We start from the raw sequence: 24,810 nt of genomic DNA on the forward strand, positions 1-24,810 counted from the left end.
ACACAGGGAGCTGAGATGGTGGATTCCAGTGGGGACGAATTGATAATCTGTAAGGAGGGGGATGTACACGGTGATATATTGGAGGATGATGATGAGGTGGACATCTTGCCTCTGTAGAGCCAGTTTGTGCAAGGAGAGATTAATTGCTTCTTTTTTGGGGGGGTCCAAACCAACCCGTCATATCAGTCACAGTCGTGTGGCAGACCCTGTCACTGAAATGATGGGTTGGTTAAAGTGTGCATGTCCTGTTTTGTTTATACAACATAAGGGTGGGTGGGAGGGCCCAAGGACAATTCCATCTTGCACCTCTTTTTTCTTTTATTTTTCTTTGCGTCATGTGCTGTTTGGGGAGGGTTTTTTGGAAGGGACATCCTGCGTGACACTGCAGTGCCACTCCTAGATGGGCCCGGTGTTTGTGTCGGCCACTAGGGTCGCTTATCTTACTCACACAGTCAGCTACCTCATTGCGCCTCTTTTTTTCTTTGCGTCATGTGCTGTTTGGGGAGGGTTTTTTGGAAGGGACATCCTGCGTGACACTGCAGTGCCACTCCTAGATGGGCCCGGTGTTTGTGTCGGCCACTAGGGTCGCTTATCTTACTCACACAGTCAGCTACCTCATTACGCCTCTTTTTTTCTTTGCGTCATGTGCTGTTTGGGGAGGGTTTTTTGGAAGGGACATCCTGCGTGACACTGCAGTGCCACTCCTAGATGGGCCCGGTGTTTGTGTCGGCCACTAGGGTCGCTTATCTTACTCACACAGTCAGCTACCTCATTGCGCCTCTTTTTTTCTTTGCGTCATGTGCTGTTTGGGGAGGGTTTTTTGGAAGGGACATCCTGCGTGACACTGCAGTGCCACTCCTAGATGGGCCCGGTGTTTGTGTCGGCCACTAGGGTCGCTTATCTTACTCACACAGTCAGCTACCTCATTGTGCCTCTTTTTTTCTTTGCGTCATGTGCTGTTTGGGGAGGGTTTTTTGGAAGGGACATCCTGCGTGACACTGCAGTGCCACTCCTAGATGGGCCCGGTGTTTGTGTCGGCCACTAGGGTCGCTTATTTTACTCACACAGTCAGCTACCTCATTGCGCCTCTTTTTTTCTTTGCGTCATGTGCTGTTTGGGGAGGGTTTTTTGGAAGGGACATCCTGCGTGACACTGCAGTGCCACTCCTAGATGGGCCCGGTGTTTGTGTCGGCCACTAGGGTCGCTTATCTTACTCACACAGCTACCTCATTGCGCCTCTTTTTTTCTTTGCGTCATGTGCTGTTTGGGGAGGGTTTTTTGGAAGGGACATCCTGCGTGACACTGCAGTGCCACTCCTAGATGGGCCCGGTGTTTGTGTCGGCCACTAGGGTCGCTTATCTTACTCACACAGCTACCTCATTGCGCCTCTTTTTTTCTTTGCGTCATGTGCTGTTTGGGGAGGGTTTTTTGGAAGGGACATCCTGCGTGACACTGCAGTGCCACTCCTAGATGGGCCCGGTGTTTGTGTCGGCCACTAGGGTCGCTTATCTTACTCACACAGCGACCTCGGTGCAAATTTTAGGACTAAAAATAATATTGTGAGGTGTGAGGTATTCAGAATAGACTGAAAATTAGTGGAAATTATGGTTTTTGAGGTTAATAATACTTTGGGATCAAAATGACCCCCAAATTCTATGATTTAAGCTGTTTTTTAGGGTTTTTTGAAAAAAACACCCGAATCCAAAACACACCCGAATCCGACAAAAAAAATTCGGTGAGGTTTTGCCAAAACGCGGTCGAACCCAAAACACGGCGGCGGAACCGAACCCAAAACCAAAACACAAAACCCGAAAAATTTCCGGCGCTCATCTCTAGTGTGTATGTGTGTGTAAGTGAGAGGTGTGTGTGTGTAAGTGAGGTGTGTGCGTGTATAAGTGAGAGGCATGTGTGTGAGAGGCATGCGTGTGTGAGAGGCATGTGTGTGAGGCATGTGTGTGTGTGTGTAAGTGAGAGGCACGTGTGTGTGAGAGGCAAGGATTAAAGGAGGCATTTGTGCATTTCTACAGGACTATGGGGGACATTCTGACCCGTTCGCACACAGCGGTTTCTCGCTGCGGTGCGAATGGTGCGGAGTGCGCATGCGCGGCGGATGCTGTGCGCGTGCGAAACGTTACCCGGCGACAGAGGTCGCCGGGTTACGTCGCGCCTGCCGACATAAGATTGACAGGAAGGAGGCGTGGCAGAGCGGATCCGGACCGTTGGAGACGTTTTTGGGGAGTGGTGAGTAAAACGCAGGCATGTCCAGGACAACGGAGGGCGGAGGAGTGACATCAAAGCCGTGCCCATCATCGCTGGATCCATCGCACAGGGTATGCCCAGGGCTGGTCTATTTCTGCTTGAATTTTTTTTTAGCTTAGCAGGGCTGCACATGCGATCGCAGCCCTGCTAAGCTAAAATACACTCCCCCATAGGCGTGGACTATTGATCGCAGCAGCAGCTAAAAGTTGCTGGCTTGGATCAACTCGGAATGACCACCTCTGTACAGAGCACACACCTGGTCTGGGTACATGCTACCTTACAAATATATGGAGGGGTGTGTGTGTGTGTGTGTGAGGCGCGCGTGTGTGTGTGTGTCTGTTTGTGTGTGTGTAAGTGAGAGGCATGTGTGTGTTTAAGTGAAAGCGGTGTGTGTGTGCTTTTAAGTGAATGAGGTGTTTGTGTGTTTTTTATATATATTGGCACACCGCTGCGCCAAAGCATCTCCATCGAGACCTGCTGGCGGGTGAGGGAGCACTGTAGGTGTACTATAATGGTATGCTGGTATCTGTTTTTATTGTAATGACTGACTTGGAGTGCGTCCACTTTTTATGTGTATCTATATTACTATTGGGAAAGGTACCTGAGCACGCTACTACTGTTCACCCTGAGTGCCGGATAGTTACATATGGTATGTGTGTGTATATGTAGGGGGGCACCAACATTTATCATGCCTCCGGGCGACTGGGACGAACTTACGCCACTGTGTGTGAATGTGTGTGTGTGTGTGTGTGTGTGTGCGTGTATCTATGTGTGTGTATGTGTGACTGGGTAGGCAAAATGTGTGTAAGGGGCATTACTACAGGGGGCATTTTGTGTATGCAGCAGTACTACACGGGGATTTTGTGTAAGTGGCACTACTATGGGGGGATTTTGTGTAAGCAGCACTACTACGCGGGGATTTTGTGTAAGTGGCACTACCACAGGTGGAATTTTGTGTAAGTGGCACTACTATGGGGGGATTTTATGTAAGCAGCACTACTATAGGGGCATTATGAGTATAAACGGAACTACTACAGGGGGAATTTTATGTATAAGAAGCACTACTAGGTAATGTGCTACTGTGGCATTATTTGAAATGGGGTACTATTGTGTGGCCATGCCCCTTCTGTGTAAGACCACACCCCTTTTTTGGTGTGCGCCAAAGGCGTGCACTGTCCCTTTATAAAGTATGGGAGGGCGCAAATTTATAGTTTGCAGGGGGTCACTGAACACCCTAGCACCGGCCCTGGTCATGACGTCACGCCACTCTTTACAATATGCGGAAACTGTGCTGGGGCAGGATGGGCCGCTACATTCGAGTTGAGGAAGCGCGTTTTGGCAGTTGGAACGCGCTGCCCGCCCCATCGTATCCCAGGGGCCTCTTATTTAGGTGTGCTGCTGGCGCTGAGCCAAATATAAAATCTTTAATCCATTATTGTTACTTTCATGTTGCTCTAATTAATTCTTAAACTTCATTGCTCCACACTACAGTCTGTCTAATTTTATTTATGGAGCATGAGTTCAATACCCCTAGTTTCCAACGCCCCATGTGTGGCTCTCACCTGCTCTCTCCCTGTCTCCCCCCCCCCCGTGTGCCTCTCACCTGCTCTCTCCCTCTTTCTCCCCCCGTGCACCTCTCACCTGCTCTCTCCCTGTCTCTCCCCCGTGTGTCTCTCACCTGCTCTCTCCATGTCTCTCCCCCCATGTGCCTCTCACCTGCTCCCCCCCTGTCTCTCCCCCTGTGTGCCTCTTACCTGCTCTCCCCCTGTCTCTCCCCCCATGTGCCTCTCACCTGCTCTCTCCATGTCTCTCCCCCCATGTGCCTCTCACCTGCTCTCCCCCTGTGTGCCTCTCACCTGCTCTCCCCCTGTCTCTCCCCCCGTGTGCCTCTCACCTGCTCTCTCCCTGTCTCTCCCCCCATGCGCCTCTCACCTGCTCTCTCCATGTCTCTCCCCCGTGCGCCTCTCATCTGCTCCCCCCGTCTCTCCCCCCGTGAGCATCTCACCTGCTCTCTCCCCCGTGTGCCTTTCACCTGCTCTCTCCCTAGCTCTCCCCCGTGCGCCTCTCACCTGCTGGGGCGGCCCTGCTAGCAGTGGTGCGTCTGGCACTGCTACTATTACTTTACACAGTGGGCAGCGCTGAAGCTGCCTTCCCGGTGTGCTTCGCCAACCCCACCTCATTTCCTGAAGTGTCTACGCTCTGCGGAGACATGCTGCTCGTGACAGCAGAGGTAAGCAGCAGCATAGTTGCTGGCTGTGGGGAAGGAGTAGGGAGAGGAGCAATAAGGATGAGGTGGTCAATCTAGCAGATGTGTATAATGGGCTATATCTGGCGTAATATGTAACATGTGTAATGGGCTCTACCAGGCGTAATATGTATAATAGGCTATATCTGGCGTAATATGTATAATGGACTCTACCGGGTGTAATGTGTACAAATGGCTCTACCAGGTGTAATGTGTACAAGCGGCTTCAAGGTGCAATGTGTCTAATAGGTTCTACCTGGCATAATGTGTGTTATGGGCTCTATCAGGTGTAATGTGTACAAGGGGCCACTCACTCCCAGCTGTTCCATGGAGTTCCATACAGGTGCAAGCGACCCATCTATGGTGGTCAGAAGCTAGCGGCGCCAAAACAGAGATTTTATCTTGGCCCCCCCAACCAAAAAACTTTCTGATGCCCCTGGACACCCAGAACACAAATGAGTAGACCACTATTCAAATATTTAAATAATCACATTCTTCACTTGTAAAGTGACTGTAAAAAATTAAATCAAGAAAGGAAAGTGCTAACAATCAATATTTAATGGTCAAATATAAAATAAAATCACAAGTAAGACAGTGACATAAAACACCGCCCGTTATTTCTAAAACAATTTATCCTAACGTGATACTGTAAAAAGTCGCTGCATAGGAATTGGTTAACTTCTCGGATCTAGTGCAAACTACTTGAACACGTCCTATAAAAGTGAAGAGAACTCACAGTGATGTGACTCCCGGCTGCTGGTGCAGTCCTCATATGCAGCCATCTCTGGGTTGGCAAAGCTTTCCGACACTGCAGATACTTCCCAGAGACGTGTGTGCAATAACCAGCTGGTGCTCACTAGTGTCAGTGATGCACTTCTTCACCTCCATAACCTGTCAGTTGCTTTATCAGAATTATACTTATTAAGCGACAGAGCAGCAGCAGCACAAACTCATGGTAGTTTATAGCACATCTGTGAAACATTGCCACACAGCAGTGGCTGAAAAGAAATGTGGTGCACAATGGAATTGTCCTTGGGCCATCCCACACACACTTATGCTGGATATTAAAAAGGACATGCAGAGTTTAACAAACCAAGGACTTCAGCAACAGGGACTGCCAATTTGTGGCTGAAATGCTTGGCGTCAGTAATCAGTTGTGAAAATGGGTGACAGCTGTCATGTTTGCTTCCTCTTGCAAAGGATTGTGTAACAGTCAATTTTTTTTTAACTAACACTAATAGTACTCTTTGTCTCCTTCTGGGATGAAGATCCACCCCCAGTAGCAGCAGGCCTAGTGCTCAAGGATTCCTCTGAAGAATCCTGGATAAGGGAGGAGTCACCTAGCTGTGTCAAATTGGATGCAGGGCTACATCCGATCATTAGTGAGGATATTGATGATGAAGGTGTTGGCAGTGGAGATTGCAGGTGCTGGGATCTAATTGAGAGAAGGGAGATAGCTGATGCTGGACTGCATTTCCATGGTAGCATCCTCAACTTCTATGTCAGCATGTTGACTTGTGATGCTCATTCTCCCATATTTGCAGAGGGTTCAGAAATGGTAGAAGTAGTCTTCTATACTGGTACAGTATCAGAAACGTGAGGCTCACACATAGCAATTGTGGACACACTTAGACTCTCCTCAGAGATTTGTAACATTTCTGTTCTACTGTTTTAGTGGATTTATTTTTTGTTGACACCTCATCTAAACTCCGAGTGAGAAGGTCTTAAATCTTTATGAAAGGCAGAAGAATATGACAGTTGCAAAGCCACCTGTCATAAAAAAAGGCCAAAGCTTAAGCCCGTCCTTGCCACTTCATGGTGAATGGCATATTGGCAGTTTTGTGTTTTTCTGCACTAAACTTTCCCTTTATTAGAGGCGTTTTTGTTTACCACTGTAAACTTTTTCTTTTTCTTTAGATGCCCTGACTTAAACCCTCTATGCCCTTGGGTATTGGCTTTACTAGATAACAATGAAGGACCAGTATTGTCATGACTGGTGGCAGCAGCTGCAGTACTAGTATTAGATTGCTGCTCCTGCTCTTCTTTCAACTGATCATTATCCATATTGCCAAACATGAAGAAGTAATACAAACAATAGAACAATATATAGTTTTTAATTACTTTTCACAAATGACAGCTCACATTGTGGGTTATCACAGTGCTTACATATATGAAAACAAATGGAGTGGGGTAGTACATTACACAGAAGAAGTAGTACAAACAATTGAACAATATATATTCTTTTTTTCGCTAATGACTATTAGTGGGGGACAGCACACACAGGTTGAACAAATACATAAAAACAATTTTTTAAAACTTTTTTAAAGCTGTTTGTAAGCTTTTTTTTGCAAATGACACTGTAGAGTCACACTGCTTATATTTATTTTGAATGCAGTGAAGTATGGCCTGCAGAGTCCCAGTACAGCATCAGCGTGAACACACAATAGATGTATAACTAATTTCCTCCACTATAAAGAAATAATAAACATGATTTGCTAACTTCCTGTACTGTATATCTTGGCCAATATTTCACTAAGGGGACTGGACGGAGTGGACAGATAAGTCAGCTCAGCACTGACATGGATGGACACAGTGGACAGCTCTGCCACTGGAGTTGATGGACTCAGGGCCTGATTCAGGTTTTGTTAGCAAAGCAAAACAGCACACAACTGGACAAAAACCATGCTGGGAATATGTGCAGAGAGATTTACATTTGGGTGGGGTGTGTTCAAACTGAAATCTAAATGGCAATGTAAAAATAAAGCTGTCTAACATTTGTGGGCTACAGTATTTACCCTGCACAGAAACAACATAACACACCCAAATATAAATCTCTCTGCACATGTTACATCTGACCCAACTGCAGTGCAACATGGTTTTGCCCAGTGGTTTGATTTTTGCTTTGCTAATAAACATGAATCCGACCCACAATACAGCACAGCAGCAGCCATTGAAGTTGATGGATACAGCACAGCAGCAGCCACTGACTATAGTGGATGGACAGTGGACACAGCAGCAGCCACTGAGAGTGGATGGTTTGGGCACTGCAGCAGCCACTGAGAGTGGATGGGCAGTGGATACAGCACAGCAGCAGCCACTGAGAGTGGATGGACAGTGGACACAGTAGAAGCCACTGAGAGTGGATGGACAGTGGACACAGTAGTCGATACAGACAGCACAGCCCAGCAACCAGCACAGCAGTGGACAGTGAGAAATGGGTCTTGAATCACCTCTGTGGGGGTCTTATATAGAATCCAAAACAGCGAGATCTGATGCTAGCTGATGATGTTTTGCCTTGTTTTAGAGTCCAGAACTGATGGGGAGATCCGAGCAGTGGGTCCAGGTTCCTTAGATTGGGTAAGGTTGGGTGGGCTCAGATCCAGAGGCGTAACTAGGGTTTTTGGAGCCCAGGGCAAGAAGGAAAATGCCCCCCCCCCCCCAAAAAAAAAAAAAACCCACCAAAAAAAGCATGTGGGCAAAAAAATGGGCGTAGTCACACACCAGAAGGGGTGTGGCCACGCACCAAAAGGGGTGTGGCCACGCACCAGAAGAAGTGTGGCCACTGAAAATGGCCCACAGTGCCAGTTACATTGCCCCACAGTGCCAGATACATGCCCCACAGTGCCAGTTACATTGCCCCACAGTGCCAGTTACATTGCCCCACAGTGCCAGATACATGCCCCACAGTGCCAGATACACGCCCCACAGTGCCAGATGTATGCCCCACAGTGCCAGTTACACAAGACTCTCCTCCCCCCCCCCCCCCGGCAGTCACTCACCGCTGCGGCGCTATCACTCTGTTATGTAAGGGGAGGAGAGCGCAGTGCAGCGCCTCTCCTGCCCCTCACCGCTCCAGGTCTCCGGCGGCGGCTATGTAGCGCTGGTTCGCTAGCGAATCAGAGCTCGCGGACCGACAGCCAATCAGGAGCTGGTCCACAAGCTCTGATTGGCTAACGCCGCCGGAGACGGGACACACGCAGCGGCGGTGAGGGGAGGGAGAGACGCTGCGCTCTTCTCCCCTCACATTTCGGCGTGATGGGGGCGAGTGGGGCATGATGCCCTGGCCGCCGGCGGCGCCCCCCTCTCCTGGGCCTGCCCAGGGCACGTGCCCCACTTGCCCTACCCAAGTTACGGCTCTGCTCAGATCTCTGAGATGTGAGTCCACTCATCTCCAATACTAACCTTTTTTGCTTAATGAAAAACATTTATTTAAGTTTCAACTCTCCAGCAAATATGTATTTTAGATTATTTGTGCTCCTTCTGCTGCCTAAATAACAGATCTCTAAGCAGTCAGTCCATGGCAACCTATTATCTTTCTGCCTGCCAGCAATAAGATTCCAGTGCATATATGGCCTGAACTCCTCCTCATTATGGAACCATGACCCCCTTACTGCCCGTACATCATGGGGGACAGTGTGTGGTGACTGCAGTCTGAATACCTACTGTTTAGGACCTATAGAATTATTGTGATTGTGGTTCTCATACCTGCTGTATTTTTATAATTTTCCTGTAATGGTGCAAAACAAGTAAGGAATGCAGACACCTGTCTACAAGAACCCAGGTTACACTCATTCAAAATCTAGTTTATTTCGCTAGCAAACACCTGACGCCTTCACTGAGGATGCCCATTCTCTGTCTGCCTTGTCTCAGTCTTCCAACAGTGCTAGGCTAGATAAAAAAAACACACCTCGTACACTCTAAATGGGGAAATTATAGGGCTAACTGTGGTGGAAAAAGATTTGGGGGTGCTCATAGATAATAGGCTTAATAACAGTACACAATGTCAAAATGCTGCAAAAAAGGCAAGAAAAGTGCTCACATGCATACAACGGGGCATTGAGACAAGGGACAAGGATGTAATCCTGCCACTGTACAAATCATTGGTACGTCCGCACCTGGAATATTGTGTTCAGTTCTGGGCAACGTATTATAAAAAAGATATTGGGGAACTAGAAAGGGTTCAAAGATGGGCTACTAAATTGATTAAAGGGCTAGAGACACTGGAGCACAAGGAAAGGCTTGCTAAGTTAAATATGTATACAATAGTAAAGCGGTGACTAAGAGGTGACATTATTAATATCTTCAAATATGTAAAGGATCATTACAAGGAGTTAGCTGGGGAACTCTGCATAGGACACGTGGGCACTCGATGAGGCTAGAGGAGAGAAAATTCCGTACACAACGTAGGAAAGGGTTCTTCACGGTAAGGGCAATAAAAATTTGGAACTCCCTGCCAGAGAAGGTAGTAATGGCAGACTCTGTAAATGCATTTGAAAACCTATTGGACAAATTTCTGACTGGAAAGGGTATCCAAGGTATAACATTTAACATAGTGACATTAATCTGGGAGTGGTAAGAATCATTGTTGTCAATTGGTACTAAGCCATTACTTCAGCAGGTACATTATAATATGAACAGCTGATCACAAAATACAGGTTGAACCCAATGGGCATTTTGCCTCTTTTCAACCTCACTAACTATGGGGGTCATTTCGACCCGATCTCACGCTGCACTTTTTCGCAGCCGTGCGATCTAGTTGAAACTGCGCATGCGCTGCGGGTGTAATGCTTCCTATGAAGAAAGCGGTCACAGTGGCAACCACAAGAAGATTGAAAGGCAGGAGGCGGATCTGGGCGTCAACTGACCATTTTTGGGGAGTGGTGAGCCGAACACAGGCGTGTCCAGGTGTTTGGAAGGCGGATGTCTGACGTCAGTTCCGGGACAGAACAGGCTGAAGTCACTGAAGTTGGTAAGTAAGTCCAGAGCTACTCACAAACTGCACAAAAGGTTTATGCATAGCTCGGCTGCAAAAGCGATCGCAGCCTTGCTATGTAAAAATCCACTCCCCCATAGGCGGCGTCTACCTGATCGCACGGGCAGCAAAAAGTTGCTGCGTGCGATCAGGTCAGAATGACCCCCTATGTAACTATGTAACTACTATGTAACTATGCATATGTATTCTCCGACCTAAGTCCGAGAGCTAATGTTGAGACTACCATGATGGATGTCCTTGCCCATAATCATGCTCTCCCCACTAAAAGTGACCTCCCTACCAAGCAGGACTTCTAGGACCTCAAAAAGAGACTACAAGACACAGTCAAGATGGTAATTTCTGCTCATCAAGCTGACATCCCCCAAGTCATCCATCGGGTAACTGAGCTGGAAGACCATGTTGGATCTGTTGATGTTTTCCAATCCCAATTACAGGTCACTATCTATGCCCATGCCATGGATATGAAACCAAAGCAATGCCATCTAGACGATGTAGACAATAGAGGTTTCGCAACAACCTCCGTGTCAGGGGCTATCTGAAGATATGCAAGGTCTGGATATAGTGGATGCTCTTACTAAAATCTTCAATGAGATTACTGATGCAGATCCTGACACTCCGTCCTTGTGGTCTTCAGTCCGGAGCCCCCAGAGACTAAATTTGTCATTTGCACTATCACAGTGTTCAAGAGGACATTCTTAGTAAAGCACATAATCTAGAATCTTCATTGACCTACCATGGAGCAAAGACACCTCCTCAAGTTACTCACTGATTTCTTAAAACAGAAGGGTAGTAAGTTCTGTTGGGGCTTCCCACTCAGCATTCAGGCCTCTCATGAAGGTAGTCAAGTTGCTATTGAGGACCCAACATGATACCGTAAAAGACTACACTATATTACTCTCGACGATGGTCATGGCACGTATCCGGTGACGGTCTGGGAGGTGCATAAGTGCTTACTTCAGTGTAAATGAATTCAACTAGATTCAGTTTTGAAAAAGATGTCCCAGAGAACACAACTACTCAACCATATTAAATCCCTTGAATCCACAAGTCCACGTTTCAACTGATGTTTGACATCAGCCTATTGAGGCGAGGCTTGCTTTTTACAAGCTTCACCATGAAAGAACTAAGCTCGACATGTGCAAATGTAGACACAAATTTTTCCTTTGGGGTAATAATCCATGCTCGCTAGGGCTCTGAGGGTGCATAGGGTACAGTCATATGTTAATTTTATACACAACTCTGGGTTCAATGTGTCCATACATTCACACAAATTGCTGAAGCCTTTCAAACCTACAATTTAAGGATGGCCCACCCTTTTTCTGACCACCCTTCATTTAAACAAACAGTTAGGGACTACCTTAGTTCTGTTGAATTGCCTCACATTACTGACGAGGATTTGTCCTTTCCAGAACAGCCATTCACCATTGAAGAGTTGGAATCAGCATTGTCAGCTACTACAACAGGGAAAAGTCCAGACCTGGATGGCTTCCAAGTCAGTTGCTACAAATCATACTATTCTTCCCTTAGCCCCCTTTTCCTGAATTCATGTACTGCAATTTCTGTGAATGTGACTTTCTCCCTTCCAGAGTCTCAAGGCGCATATTTCTATAATCCCTAAAGACAGGAAGGACCCTACCCAGTGCTCGAGCTATAGGCTGATCTCTCTTTTGAACACTGATTTAAAACTATTTGCCAAACTTCTCGCCAATCGATTGAGGTATCTCCTTCCTAGCTTGGTTCATGAAGACCCTCACAACTTTTGACCTGGCAACTTCGCTCGCTAGCAGATTTTAGCAGCATTGCACACGCTAGGCCGCCGCCCTCTGGGAGTGTATCTTAGCTTAGCAGAATTGCGAATGAAAGATTAGCAGAATTGCGAATAGAAAATTCTTAGCAGTTTCTGAGTAGCTCGAGACTTACTCCTACACTGCGATCAGCTCAGCCCGTTTCGTTCCTGGTTTGACGTCACAAACATGCCCTGCGTTCGGCCAGCCACTCCCCCGTTTCTCCAGACACTCCCGCGTTTTATTCTGGCACGCCTGCGTTTTTCCCGCACATTCCCAGAAAACGGTCAGTTTCCGTCCAGAAACACCCTCTTCCTGTCAATCACACTCCGATCACTTCAACGATGGAAATTCTTCGTTCGGACGTGAGTAAATCTACTAAGTTTTGTGCTAAAATACTTAGCGCATGCGCACTGCGTACCATGCACATGCGCATTTTGCCTTAATCGCTCCGTTGCGAAAATCGGCAACGAGCAAACAACTCGGAATGACCCCCTTTATCACAACTTGGTTCGCTTGGCACAATTTTTTTTTTTTTTAATAATGAACTCTACACAACCCAGTGATCAGGAAAGAGTCTCCTCACTGTAAATAAGCAACATATATTAGTGAGGGGATGTCATAAATGCATTTTTTTTTACTGTGAGATTGTGGCAACTTTGGCATCCAAGTCACAGGATGTAGTAGTCTGTGATTTGGATGTTGAGCTGCCAACCTGACAGTGATGTACAGGTCTGTAACTAGGTGTGTGTAGAGGGGGCACTGCACATAGTGCTGAGGGTAGGGGGCGCTGTTGGGGGCACTTGTCAATTCTCTTTTTTTATTACTTTCACTTGCAGCTTCCCCCCTTTTTGAAGACCAGCATCTCCTGCCTGCCCCTGTCTCCTACCCTGACCCCTTCTGTCACTAATACATATATAGCATCCATAAACCCAACTTGAGATTTCTTTGTTATTCAGTCACACTGTCCTTTATTACATTTCAAGATGCTGACATACCCGGGATTCAAACCCATTGTCTGGAGCATTGCAGTCAGACAATCTATTAATTTAGCTATCTGCCTTTGAATAGAAAGGTAGATAATTCTATGCTATTTGAAGCTTACCTTGTACTTTGTGAAGAAATGATCAGTATTGCGGCTGAGCAGATCTATGTAGTGTGTGGCTGCAAGACATTGGATGTATGGCTACACACTACATACTGTAGCTCTGCTCAATTGCAATGCTGATTTATTATTATTTTTTGCATAGTACCAGTAGCTTCACATAGGGAGGAATGTAATAGGGTGTGAGAGTCAGAAAGTGAGAGATTTTGGGAAAGTTCTGTTTATTAAAAAAAAAAGTGGCAATCATTTACATCACAAATCCAGGTGTATTTCGTCATGTAAATGATTGCCACTTCTCACACCCTATTACATTCCCACCATAGTGTTCATAGTTTTTATGCAGGATCAAATAGTTCAATGTTTGATTAGAATTCAACAGATTATAGGTTTGAACCCTGGGTGTGGCAGTATATTGAAATGTGTTATTTAAAAAAGGCATTGTACAGTAACTGAATAACAACGAGCTCTCAAGTTAAGTGCATGGATGTGGTATAATAGTGTTCATTCTAGCACCCTGCAACTTTCAAAATCCGTGCAGTTCCTCTTTCTCACCTGGGGTGTCGCTCCCTGCACTGGTGCTTATCAGCACACTCTGATCTGTTACTCAGTGCTGTGATACAGACCTGTGTGTGCTGAGAATCACCAGAGCAGAGAGAGACACCCCAGACAGGAAAGAGGAACTGCACAGGATTTGAAAGGTGCAGGGTGCTAGAATGAGCACTAGTATAAAGAGGATTTGTGTCCAAACCCATTTTCTTGCAGTGGTCTATAAATGAGTATGTGATATATATATATATATATATATATATATATATGAAATGTGGGAAGGGCATCATAGCATGGGCATTCTCTGTGATCAATCTTGTCATGCCCCCTCCCCACAAGTCATGTACCTTATGTCCCTATTTGAGAAATGGGGGAAGCGGGGAGTGCCAATTCTCTCTCTGGCACACCAAAAAGTCTAGTTATGGCTCTGGTGATTGTCAGTGGGTTTTGAAGCCACACTTTGGTGGCATTCCAGTTATCATTGAGCATAATTAAAATAAAATTTAAAAAAAATCATAGAACCCCATCCTCTAAGCAGAACAAGATGCTGGCACTTCTGCCTAGGCTAGTTTGTAAAAAAAACAGGGTGACAATGAGGGAGGAGTCCCACAATTATTCTATTATCAGCACTAGGCATTACCAGCCAGGATTGGTGTCACTTAGGGGAATACCCGATGTGGAGTCCCACTGCCATAGTGCCAACCAGCACCAATGCTTTGAGTACTTCTTTTCAACTGAAAGGCAGTCTCCGCAATTGACCTTTCACTTTTGTCTGACTTTCTATGGGAGTAATAGTTTATCATTAAACATGTTTTATTTATTAATTTCAAACAACATTAAAAAATGTAGCCCAGCAACCTATCTGGCCAGAGCCACATCTATTGTTTTGCAAGTTATTCTAGTGCATTTTCAGTGACTTCATACAGTTACTCACTGAAAATTACATCTGGTGACGTGTACGTTTTATATTTAAAAACTGGATAGAGACAGTCTGGAAGCCTTGCAAGGATAGCTACTGGATTACTATGAGAATGATAAGGCCACATTTACCAACAATAAAAAGTTGTGAGGGGGTGACACCCGGGATGCGATACCAAAAAGGCAGTGGTGCAAGTAGAAATATTTTCTTAGTGCTACTGAGTGTCGGTTGAGTGCAAGCTCCTGGTGCCAGAAAAGTTAGAGGGCACGCAGCCACCTGCCCCTCCCTCCACTCGCTATATTGCGGGCCGCTGTACACGCAGTGGCAGAGCAGGAGGAGGAGAATCAGATGGTCGCACTTGGACTCAGAGACTAGGTAGGGAACATGGCAGGCCAAAGAGAACAGCAGTAGACAATGGCAGCCAGCGTATGCCGGAGCTCTGCCCACCCTCTTTATATGTCTCACTGTCTGCTTGTAGTTGTGCAGCAGGGTTTCTTCTGTCCTGCTGGTATCTTTTCTCTAGGTCGACCACACTTAGGTCGACATGCATTAGGTCGACCACTATTGGTCGACATGCATTAGGTCGACATGACAAAAGGTCGACATGCGTTTTTTACAATTTTTTTAATTTATTGAACTTTGTCATGCTTTATGATCCACGTAGACTAACATTGGGAATGGTAACCTTTGCCGAGTGCAGCGGTAGTGGAGCGAGGCACCTTGCCCAAAGCATGGCGAAGAAAACGACACCAACATTTTTTTTAAACTCATGTCAACATTTTGTCATGTTGACCTTGCCCATGTCAACCTAATGCTTGTGTCGACCTATTTTAGGTGTCGACTTTGCTGCTGTCGACCAATAGTGGTCGACCTAGACACTGTCGACCTAAGTGTGGTCGACCCTATGATCCACACCCGTCCTGCTACACCACTCTCGACACCAACTGCTGCAGCACATCTTTCTGCCTCGGCTGCTGCAGCACCTCTCTCTGCCCCAGCTGTTGCAGCACCCCTCTCTGCCCCAGCTGCTCCAGCACTTCTCTCTACACTGACGCTACAGCACCTCTCTCTGTCCCAGCTGCTGATGCAGCACCTCTCTCTACTCCGGCTGTTGCAGCACCCCTCTCTGCCCCACTCTGCTCCAGCACTTCTGGCTACAATAATGCTACAGCACCTCTCTCTGTCCCAACTGCTGATGCAGCACCTCTCTCTGCATTAGAAGCTGCAGAGTAACGTGCATATGCAGCTCTACTGTGACATAACGTGAATAAACAACTCTACTGTGGCATAACACGTATAAGCGGCTCTACTGTATTGTATAACATGTATAAGGGGCTCTACTGTATGGCATAACCTGTATAAGGGGTACTACTGTGTGGTGTAATGTGAATAATGGATACTGTGCAGTGTATTCTGAATTGGTACTATTCTGTTACCACACCCCTTCCCCATGAAGCTACACCCCTATGTTCTTTTATCCCTATTTTAATCATGGGGGGTGCCCAAGGAAACTTACCCTTGCTTTGGGCAGCATGGCACCTAGCTACAGCTCTGAATATAACACAAATAATTTGTTTAAGATCCAGTGCAGATGCATAGGCGTCACCAGGTGCAGTGACACCTGGTGCACACTCTGCACTAATCACGCAGCATGTGACGCCACTGACCAGATGCATATTACTTTTTTTAGTCTGTGGCCAGACAGATATCGAAATGTACCAATATAGTTCTACATCTGGACCACGACAATTAACCAAGTGTCTAGTTACATTTGGTTTGCAAGAAAGGTGCAAAACGTAAAAGCAGCTGCACACTTGCCTGTATTTGACAATGTTAAATGAACATTAAACAACATTACCTAAAAAATTTTGTGGTATTTGTAACAAATTATTTACATAAATATTAATAATAATGTTACCAATAACTTTAAAATATCTTATTAGGTTTTTTATGATCTTTTTCAGGTATACTTTAATTCCAGCATCTGTAATATTAGGGCTAGGTTCAACTGCATTCTGGACAGCAAAATGCATCTACCTTACAGAGAGTGCAAAGCAATATGCAGAAAAATCAGGCAAATTGAATACGCATGTTATATATCAAAACTTTGGAATATTTTTCTTCATCTTCCAGTCATCACGGATTTGGGGAAATTTAATTTCTTCATTAGTATTAAACTTAGGCCAACAAAATGGTAAGAAATAACAGTTTTTACAACGTTTTGCTAATGTATTACTTGAAGGTGTTAAAATTGTATTGTGGCCCTGATTCAGCATGGATCGCTATTGTGCTGAAATCGCTATTTGGCAATTTCAGCACATGTGCACGTACATGGTGCACACATGCACAAGGTCTTAAACTGTGTTCTCTTCAGAACGCAGTTTAAGTCCTGGCATGGGGTGGTGACGGGGTGTCGATGCAGCATTTGGTGGGCGCGGTCCGTACAATGCAGGCGTGTCCGGACCATTTGTGAGTGGCCCGTGGCAGCTGCGTGATGTCACATGGTTCCGGTATGAATGGTCGACCATGTTATGGTCGACAGTCATTAGGTCAACCACTATTGGTCGACATTGACATGGTCGACATGGATACATGGTCGACACATGAAAATGGTTGACACATAAAAGGTCGACACATGAAAAGGTCGACATGAGTTTTTTTACTTTTTTGGTGTCGTTTTTTGCGTATAGTGACCGGGAACCCCAATTAGTGCACCGTGTTCGCTCGCCATGCTTCGGGCATGGTGCCTTCGCTCTGCTACCGCTTCGCTCGGCACAGATTACCGTTCCCATCGTAGTCCACGTGGATCGTTAAGTATGGAAATGTTTCCCAAAAGAAAAAAAAGTTAAAAAAATCATGTCAACATTTTCATGTGTCGACATTTCATGCGTCGACCATTTTCATGTGTCGATCATGCGTCCATGTCGACCATGTCAATGTCGACCAATAGTGGTTGACCTAATGACTGTCGACAATAACATGGTCGACCATCTGAACGGATACCGATGTCACATGTAGTCGCTGCAAGTCTAAACATGGCGGGTAGCTGTTTGCCTTCGCAGCTAGGCAGCGAAGGCAGGGAGCAACCCTAATCATGTGAGCGTTCTGCTGCTTAGCGAATCGTTCACATGTTAGCGGGGTTGGGGGACACACACCATGTATGCGGGGCAGACTTACCCTGTGCTGGGCATCCCCTGCATGTTAGTGTAAAGAGTTGTAGTTGTGCAATTTTTCGCACAACTACAACTCATGCTGAATTAGACTTTGTGTTTAGAGATGTCCAAACTGTTAGATCTACTGTAGATTTAAATTTTGATTAAACCGATTTGGTCCCGGGAACTTGAACTTTTTGTTCAACCAATTTTAAAAAATAGTTTTTGTAGTATTTTAGAACTGAGTTGCAATACTGCAATTTTAAATGCCCTTTTTTGGATACAGGTGGTAGTTCAGATCGGATCGTAGATGTGCTAAATTTAGCACATCTACGATCACTTACTCTGACATGCTGGGGGGGGCACTCAGCACAGGGCTAGTCCGCTCCACATGTCAGGCCCAGCCCCACCCCGCACAGGTGCAAAAGCATCGCGGTGTGTATCCTAGCTGCACTGGCAGGTGGCTACTCGCCACGTGCTAGGTCGCAGCAGCTGCGTGTGATGTCAGGCAGCTGCCACGGCCCGCCTCCCCCAATGGTCCAGACACACCTTCTCAGCGATCCAGTCTGAATTAGGCCCACAGGCTCATTAAGTACTGAACTGCCTTCCCCTTGTCAGATGGCCAGCACATCAGAGATTGACAACCATTGATCCAACACATATCTGTTGACACAAAGTCCACATGATTTTTATCTGTATCATACACTAATACCCCTTTCAGACAAAAATGTCTGAAAGTCCCGGCAATAATCCGGCATTTCATTGCCGGGTAATTTTTCCGGGACCTGCCTGAGCCCCCTTTTCACACAGACATGCAAATTACCGGGTCGAGAATTTCGACCTGGTAATTTGCAGATCAACATGGGTATTTTGTCTGTGTGAAAGGGTCAACCCGGGTCATAATTCCCATGTTTCTGACCCTTGTAAATGCCAGGGTCAAAGTCCCGGGAATTACAACACCGGTTGACCCTTTCACACAGAAAAAGGACCCGTGTGTTTCATGAAATTACAGGGTGGAACTGCTTCACCCAGTAATTTCATTTTCTGTCTGAAAGGGGTTTAATATTAATATGTTGTAATTGAAACAATATTAGAACACCATAGTGTAAGATAACTAATTGACTTTTTCTGTTAAAACTGAATTGTTGTGAAATTAAGGAAAAAAATAAAAAGCAAAACCACCTAATTGATCTTAAAATTAACACACTTTTTTGTGTGCTAAAAAACTTAGGGTTACATTTACTAAGCAGTGATAAGAGTGGAGAAGTGAGACAGTGGAGAAGTTGCCCATGGCAACCAATCAGCACTGAAGTAACATCTATAATTTGCATACTATAAAATGATACAGAGCTGCTGATTGGTTGATGGGGAAATTTTTCCACTGGCTCACTTCTCCACTCTTATCACTGCTTAATAAATGTACCCCTTAATCCTAAGAAAAGTAAATCCCCAAATATTCTCAAGATGCCACACTCAGAGATTCAGCAGTCATATATATCCACTTTACATAAAACATATAAAATTTACTTCCTCCATATTAGCGAAACCAAGTATCAGAATGCAGGGGAGGCTTGCTGGGACTTGTAGTTCCACAGCAAAAGACAATATTCTTTTTAACACTTTCATGGCTATCAGCCCTCCATCCACAGCACACGGATAGAGGGGACAGCCCAGGGCTTCATCCCTGGCCCTTGGGTGCCTGGAGGATGGGGGTCCCCTTTATTTAAGGGGTCCCCACTCCCCCAGGGATCCCCGGCCAGGGGTGACTAGCTGGGGGGTTTGTGATGCTTTGGCCGCAGGGACCTACAGTATATAAAAGTGTCCCCTGGCTGCGGCATCACCTCCCTGGCTAGTGGAGTCCAGTGCTGGTTTAAAAAATACGGGGGACCCTTACTTCTTTTGTCCCTCATATTTTTGGAACCAGGACTGGTCCAAGAGTCCGGTGCTGGTTGTTTAAATATGGGGAATCTCAGTCGTTTTTCCCCCCGTATTTTTGGAACCAAGACCGGCTCAAAGAGCCCGGGGCTGGTTATGCTTTTGGGGGGAAGGGGAGCGTTGTTGTTTTTTTTATTTTTAACACTCTCTTTACTGTTCCATACATAGGCATGCATGGATCACACTGATCTATGCATGCTTCTCCAAAAATCACCAGTCTAAACCTGATCTATCGTTCTGGCAATTTTTGGTAAGGTTTTGTGTGCAAGTAAAAAAATTGCATCCTATTACATTTGCGATTTTCATTGTTTTCAATGGGAAAACATTTGGATGCAATTTTTCATTTGCGATTTTCGGAAAACATGCGAATTTGCTGTAAAAATCACACGTCTTCTGAAATCGCACCCCATTACATTTAGCCTCCTGAGTTTTATGATTTACAGCTATTATATCTTAAGTTAAAACCAGCTATTGGTGGTCATTCCGAGTTGATCGCAGCCAGCAACTTTTTGCTGCTGTTGCGATCAACTAGTACACGCCTATGGGGGAGTGTATTTTAGCTTAGCAGGGCTGCGATCGCTTGTGCAGCCCTGCTAAACTAAAAAAATTTAATGCAAAACAAGACCAGCCCTATACCTACTTACCCTGTGCGACGATCTCAGCGATGATGGGCACTGCTTTGACGTCAGACATCCGCCCTCCGTTTTGCCGGACACGCCTGCGTTTTCCTTACCACTCCCTGAAAACGGTCTCCAACGCTCTGGATCCACCCAGCTACGTCTTCTTTCTGTGACTCTTCTTTGCGGTCAGCTCTGCGACCGCTTCCTTCATTAGGCGCGACATAACCCGGTGACCCCTGTCGCCAGGCAACATCACGCATGCACATTGAGGCCGATGCGCATGGGCATTACAAACCCATTCGCACCTCAGCGATTAACCGCCGCGTGCGAACGGGTCGGAATGACCCCCATTGTCCTAAGAGAATATAAACACAAAGGACAAGTATTCACTGTGTGGTCCCAGTGGTTAATGCATTTCTTTTCTAAATGTTATTGAATGTGTAAGGTGTATCGGTGCATACCCACATCAACATTACTTTTAAATGATATAGGCTTTGATTCCGAGTTGATCGTAGCTGTGCTAAACTTAGCACAGCTACGATCATGAACTCAGACATGCGGGGGGACACCCAGCACAGGGTTAGTCCACCCCACATGTCAGTGCTGCCCCCCCCCCCTGCAGAAATGCAAAGGCATTGATGCCTTTGCACTTCAAGAGTAACTCCCGACCAGCGCAGCTTTATCGTGTCTTGGCCTGGAGCTACTCATCACTCACCTGCCTGCAGTTGCTGCGTGTGACATCACACAGCTGCTGCGGGCCACTCCCCGCACGGTCCGGCCATGCCTTCATTGGCCGGACCGCGCCCATGAAACGGCGGCCAAATGCCGCCGTTTCGCCCCCTCCCGCCCAGCGACCGCCTCGGCCTGTCAATCAGGCAGAGGTGATCGCAGCCCTGCTACGGCCTTCGGCCATCTGGCATGCGTCAGCGCACTACGGCGCATGCGCAGTGTGTACCCGTTCGCTTGGCTGCGATAAAAAGCAGCGAGCGAACGGGTCAGAATGACCCCCATAGTGTATAACTGCTTAAGAGTGTGATTTTTGTAGATAAGTGTGAGGTATTGCAGTCATCTGTAAAAAAACATTAACATGCACTGGTGTATTCTAGATTTAGGACCTTATTCAGTAAGGATTGCAAAATTTGCAAATCGCAATCTGTCCGATTATTGAACGACTGTGCATGCGCAGCGTTCGCATTACACACACGCAGGTAATAATAGCGACAGAAAATGCGTACACATGGTGATCGCAATGCAGACGCTGTTTGACTGACAGGAAGCAGGTGTTTCTGGGTGGAAACCTGACGTTTTCTGGGTGCGTCTGAAAAAAACACAGGCGTGCCCAGGCATTTTTAAGGAGGGCCTTTGACGTCAGCGATGTTGTGTTGCAAGAATTGTGGATGACCTTGCCTGGCGCAGATAGGAAAAATCTTCGATGTTGCAGGAATTGCGTATGGTTTTGTGATCAGCTCGCAAATTGCAATGCATTCGCAATTTCCACACTGGCAGTTTTTTCTCTATTTCTGGGAAGCAACTATTTGATCGCAGTAACTGCTTTTTTAGCAGAAATTGCAATCCTTACTGAATAAGGTTCTTAGTACAATTATCATGAAATGCTTTCTTCCTCAAATAGGTGATGGGGAAAGTTTCGCCTCAATCAATCTGATCCCTGGCCTTTCACTGATATTATTCTAATTGTTGACCTAGAATAAACAATTGATAAGAAAACACTGTGCACATGGGGCCTGATTCGGGTTTGATAGTAAGGCTGAAAACGCACGTAACCTTGTATCCATGTTGCAATGTAAGGGGAGGAAAAACATTTATATTTTTTATGTGCAGGGTAAATACTGGCTGCTTTTGCATGTACCCAGGGACGGTTCTAGCCCTTTTGGCGCCCCGGGTGAAAAATAGGGGCGTGGCTTCATACAGGGGGCATGGTCAGTTACACCCCCTGTAGAGTTGTGCCCCCATTTGTGCCCCCTGTAGAGTAGCGCCACTTACACTAAAAAATTTTACTACTTACTATCCCCGCTCCTGATTCCCGACCGCTGCAGACCTCGTCCGGCGCCGCTCCTCTCCTCGGATCTATGGGAGAGACATCATGACGTCTCTCCCATAGCACAGCATAGATAGACACCAGAGGTCAAATATAACCCCTATCGTCTGTGTCAGCCGTGGCAAGATCCGCTACTGCATGTACCCACAAATGTTAGACAGCTTTATTTTTACACTGCAATTTAGATTACAGTTTGGACACATCCCACCCAAATCTACATCTCTCTGCATGTTACACCTGCCCCACCTACAGTGCAACATGGTTTTGCCCAGGTGCACAGTTGCTTGCTTTTTTTTTTTTTTTTTTGCTTTGCTTACAAATCCGAATCATGCCCACTGTGCAGGAAAAGCCTGTAATGGCCAGGGAACTTATGGAATGCAGTTGAATTATGAGGATATGTCACTCTGGACACAATGGGCCTAATTCAGAGATGGACACTTTTACACGGCAGCAGTGTCTTTGGACACAGCTGCTGTGCAAAAATAAGCTAATGCCTGAACAGGGCCTGATTAAGTGTTCCAGCTGCCCTAGGCTAATACCGAAGTGGCTGCCCCCTCTTTCCACTGCTGCAGCTGCTGTTTACTCACAGAACATAGGCCCTCATTCTGAGTTGATCACTAGCTGCCTTTGTTCGCAGCGCAGCGGTCAGGCTACAAATCAGCATTTCTGCGCATGCGTATGCTCTGCAATGCGCACGCGCGACGTACGGGTACAAAGCCCGTTGTGGTTGTGCACAGGTTCTAGCGAAGTATTCAGTCGCACTGACGGCAGCAAGAAGGTTGACAGGAAGGGGGTGTCCCTGGGTGTCAACTGACCGTTTTCAGGGAGTGTTTGCAAAAATGCAGGCGTGTCTGAAAAAATGCAGGCATGGCTGGGGGTTCGCTGGGAGGGTGTATGACGTCAAATCCGGACTAGAATAGACTGTAGTGATCGCAAACGCTGAGTAGGTTCAGAGTTACTAAGAAACTGCACAAACTGCTTTTGCAGAGCTCGGCTGTACATGCGTTCGCACTACTGCTAAGCTAAAATACATTCCCCAGTGGGCGGCTGCTAAAACTAGCCAGCGAGCGATCAACTCGGAATGAAGGCCATAGTTATGTTGGTTGGTAAAGGGGCTAGTGCATTATGTAACTTCTGACAGCCAGGTCAGGCAGCAGGCTGCTGCTCCAGTCAATGATGGCCTGGCTGCAACTGACACATCACACTGATAATGAATCTATCTAGTCCTAGGAAGAGCAGCACTGTTCCTCCACCTCCTCTGGTGCAGCACAGCTCAGCCAGGACAGGGGTGGGGGCATGACGTGATGTCATATCGTCACATCGCGCGTGCTGCGCATAGTTAGGGGAAACTTGGGAGGCCAGGGGTGGGGACCGGCGCGGGCCTCGACCGCTAGTATTAACGTTGTGGGTCGCAATAAGCAGCAACACCAGGAGAGTGGAGAAGAAGTGTGTATTGGTTGAATGGCAGGGCCGCCACTGAGCGGCGTTGTGGGAGGTGGCAGGGAATTGGATCACAATCAATCAGGGTCCGTGCACGTGACGTCATGACGTCCGCACCTGCTGCAGCCGTCTAGGACTCTGCGCTCCAGGCTGCAGCCTGATCAGCCTATTGGTTGTTCAGGTCCTGTGCCTGAAGGAGGCATCTGAAGGAGAAGGCTGCCTCCTGCCAGCATCTCAGATCTGATGCCTTCATCCGCAGATACTGGATCGGATGAACATTGTGACCATCGATCACAATGTTTGCAGCATCGGCCATCGAAGCTTACTCAGAATGGTCACCTCCTGTCTGCTTGGGAGGCCAGAAAATCTGTGCCAGAAGACGCAGACACTGGCCACACTACCCCCAGAAAACACCCGTTTTCTGAGACTGGCAGCAGCGCGGACTCATTCACGCCTCCAAACAGCCACTGCATGTCAGTAATATTGCAGTTAGTAGACACTGCATGTGATCTTGCAGGACTCACTCTGTACCTGCACAGAATGGGTCCTACACATACGTAGTCCCACAAACATCGGAGATATATGTAAACCATCGTGTTTATGTACATCTCTTTTTCAGGCCCTATTTACAAAAAAAAAAAAATATATATATATATATATATATACTGCTCAAAAAAATAAAGGGAACACTAAAATAACACATCGTAGATCTGAATGAATGAAATATTCTTATTAAATACTGTGTTCTTTACATAGTTGAATGTGCTGACAACAAAATCACACAAAAATTATCAATGGAAATCAAATTTATTAAAACATGGAGGTCTGGATTTGGAGTCACACTCAAAATTAAAGTGGAAAAACACTCTACAGGCTGATCTAACTTTGATGTAATGTCCTTAAAACAAGTCAAAATGAGGCTCAGTAGTGTGTGTGGCCTCCAGGTGCCTGTATGACCTCCCTACAATGCCTGGGC

At 46.4% G+C, this 24,810-nt stretch overlaps 1 protein-coding gene across 1 annotated transcript in view; it reads left to right on the forward strand.

Moving 5' to 3' along the window:
* The window catches only part of LOC134910977 (protein unc-93 homolog A-like), a 140,660-nt gene that overhangs the window by 7,089 nt on the left and 108,761 nt on the right, over positions 1 to 24,810 (forward strand). The window contains exon 2 of the mRNA XM_063919370.1: positions 5,746 to 6,084. Within this exon, the coding sequence (XP_063775440.1) occupies positions 5,746 to 6,084 (339 nt within the window). The remainder of the gene's footprint in view (positions 1 to 5,745; positions 6,085 to 24,810) is intronic.

The sequence above is a fragment of the Pseudophryne corroboree genome, chromosome 4, assembly GCF_028390025.1.
Source record: "Pseudophryne corroboree isolate aPseCor3 chromosome 4, aPseCor3.hap2, whole genome shotgun sequence".
Taxonomy (NCBI): Eukaryota; Metazoa; Chordata; class Amphibia; order Anura; family Myobatrachidae; genus Pseudophryne; species Pseudophryne corroboree.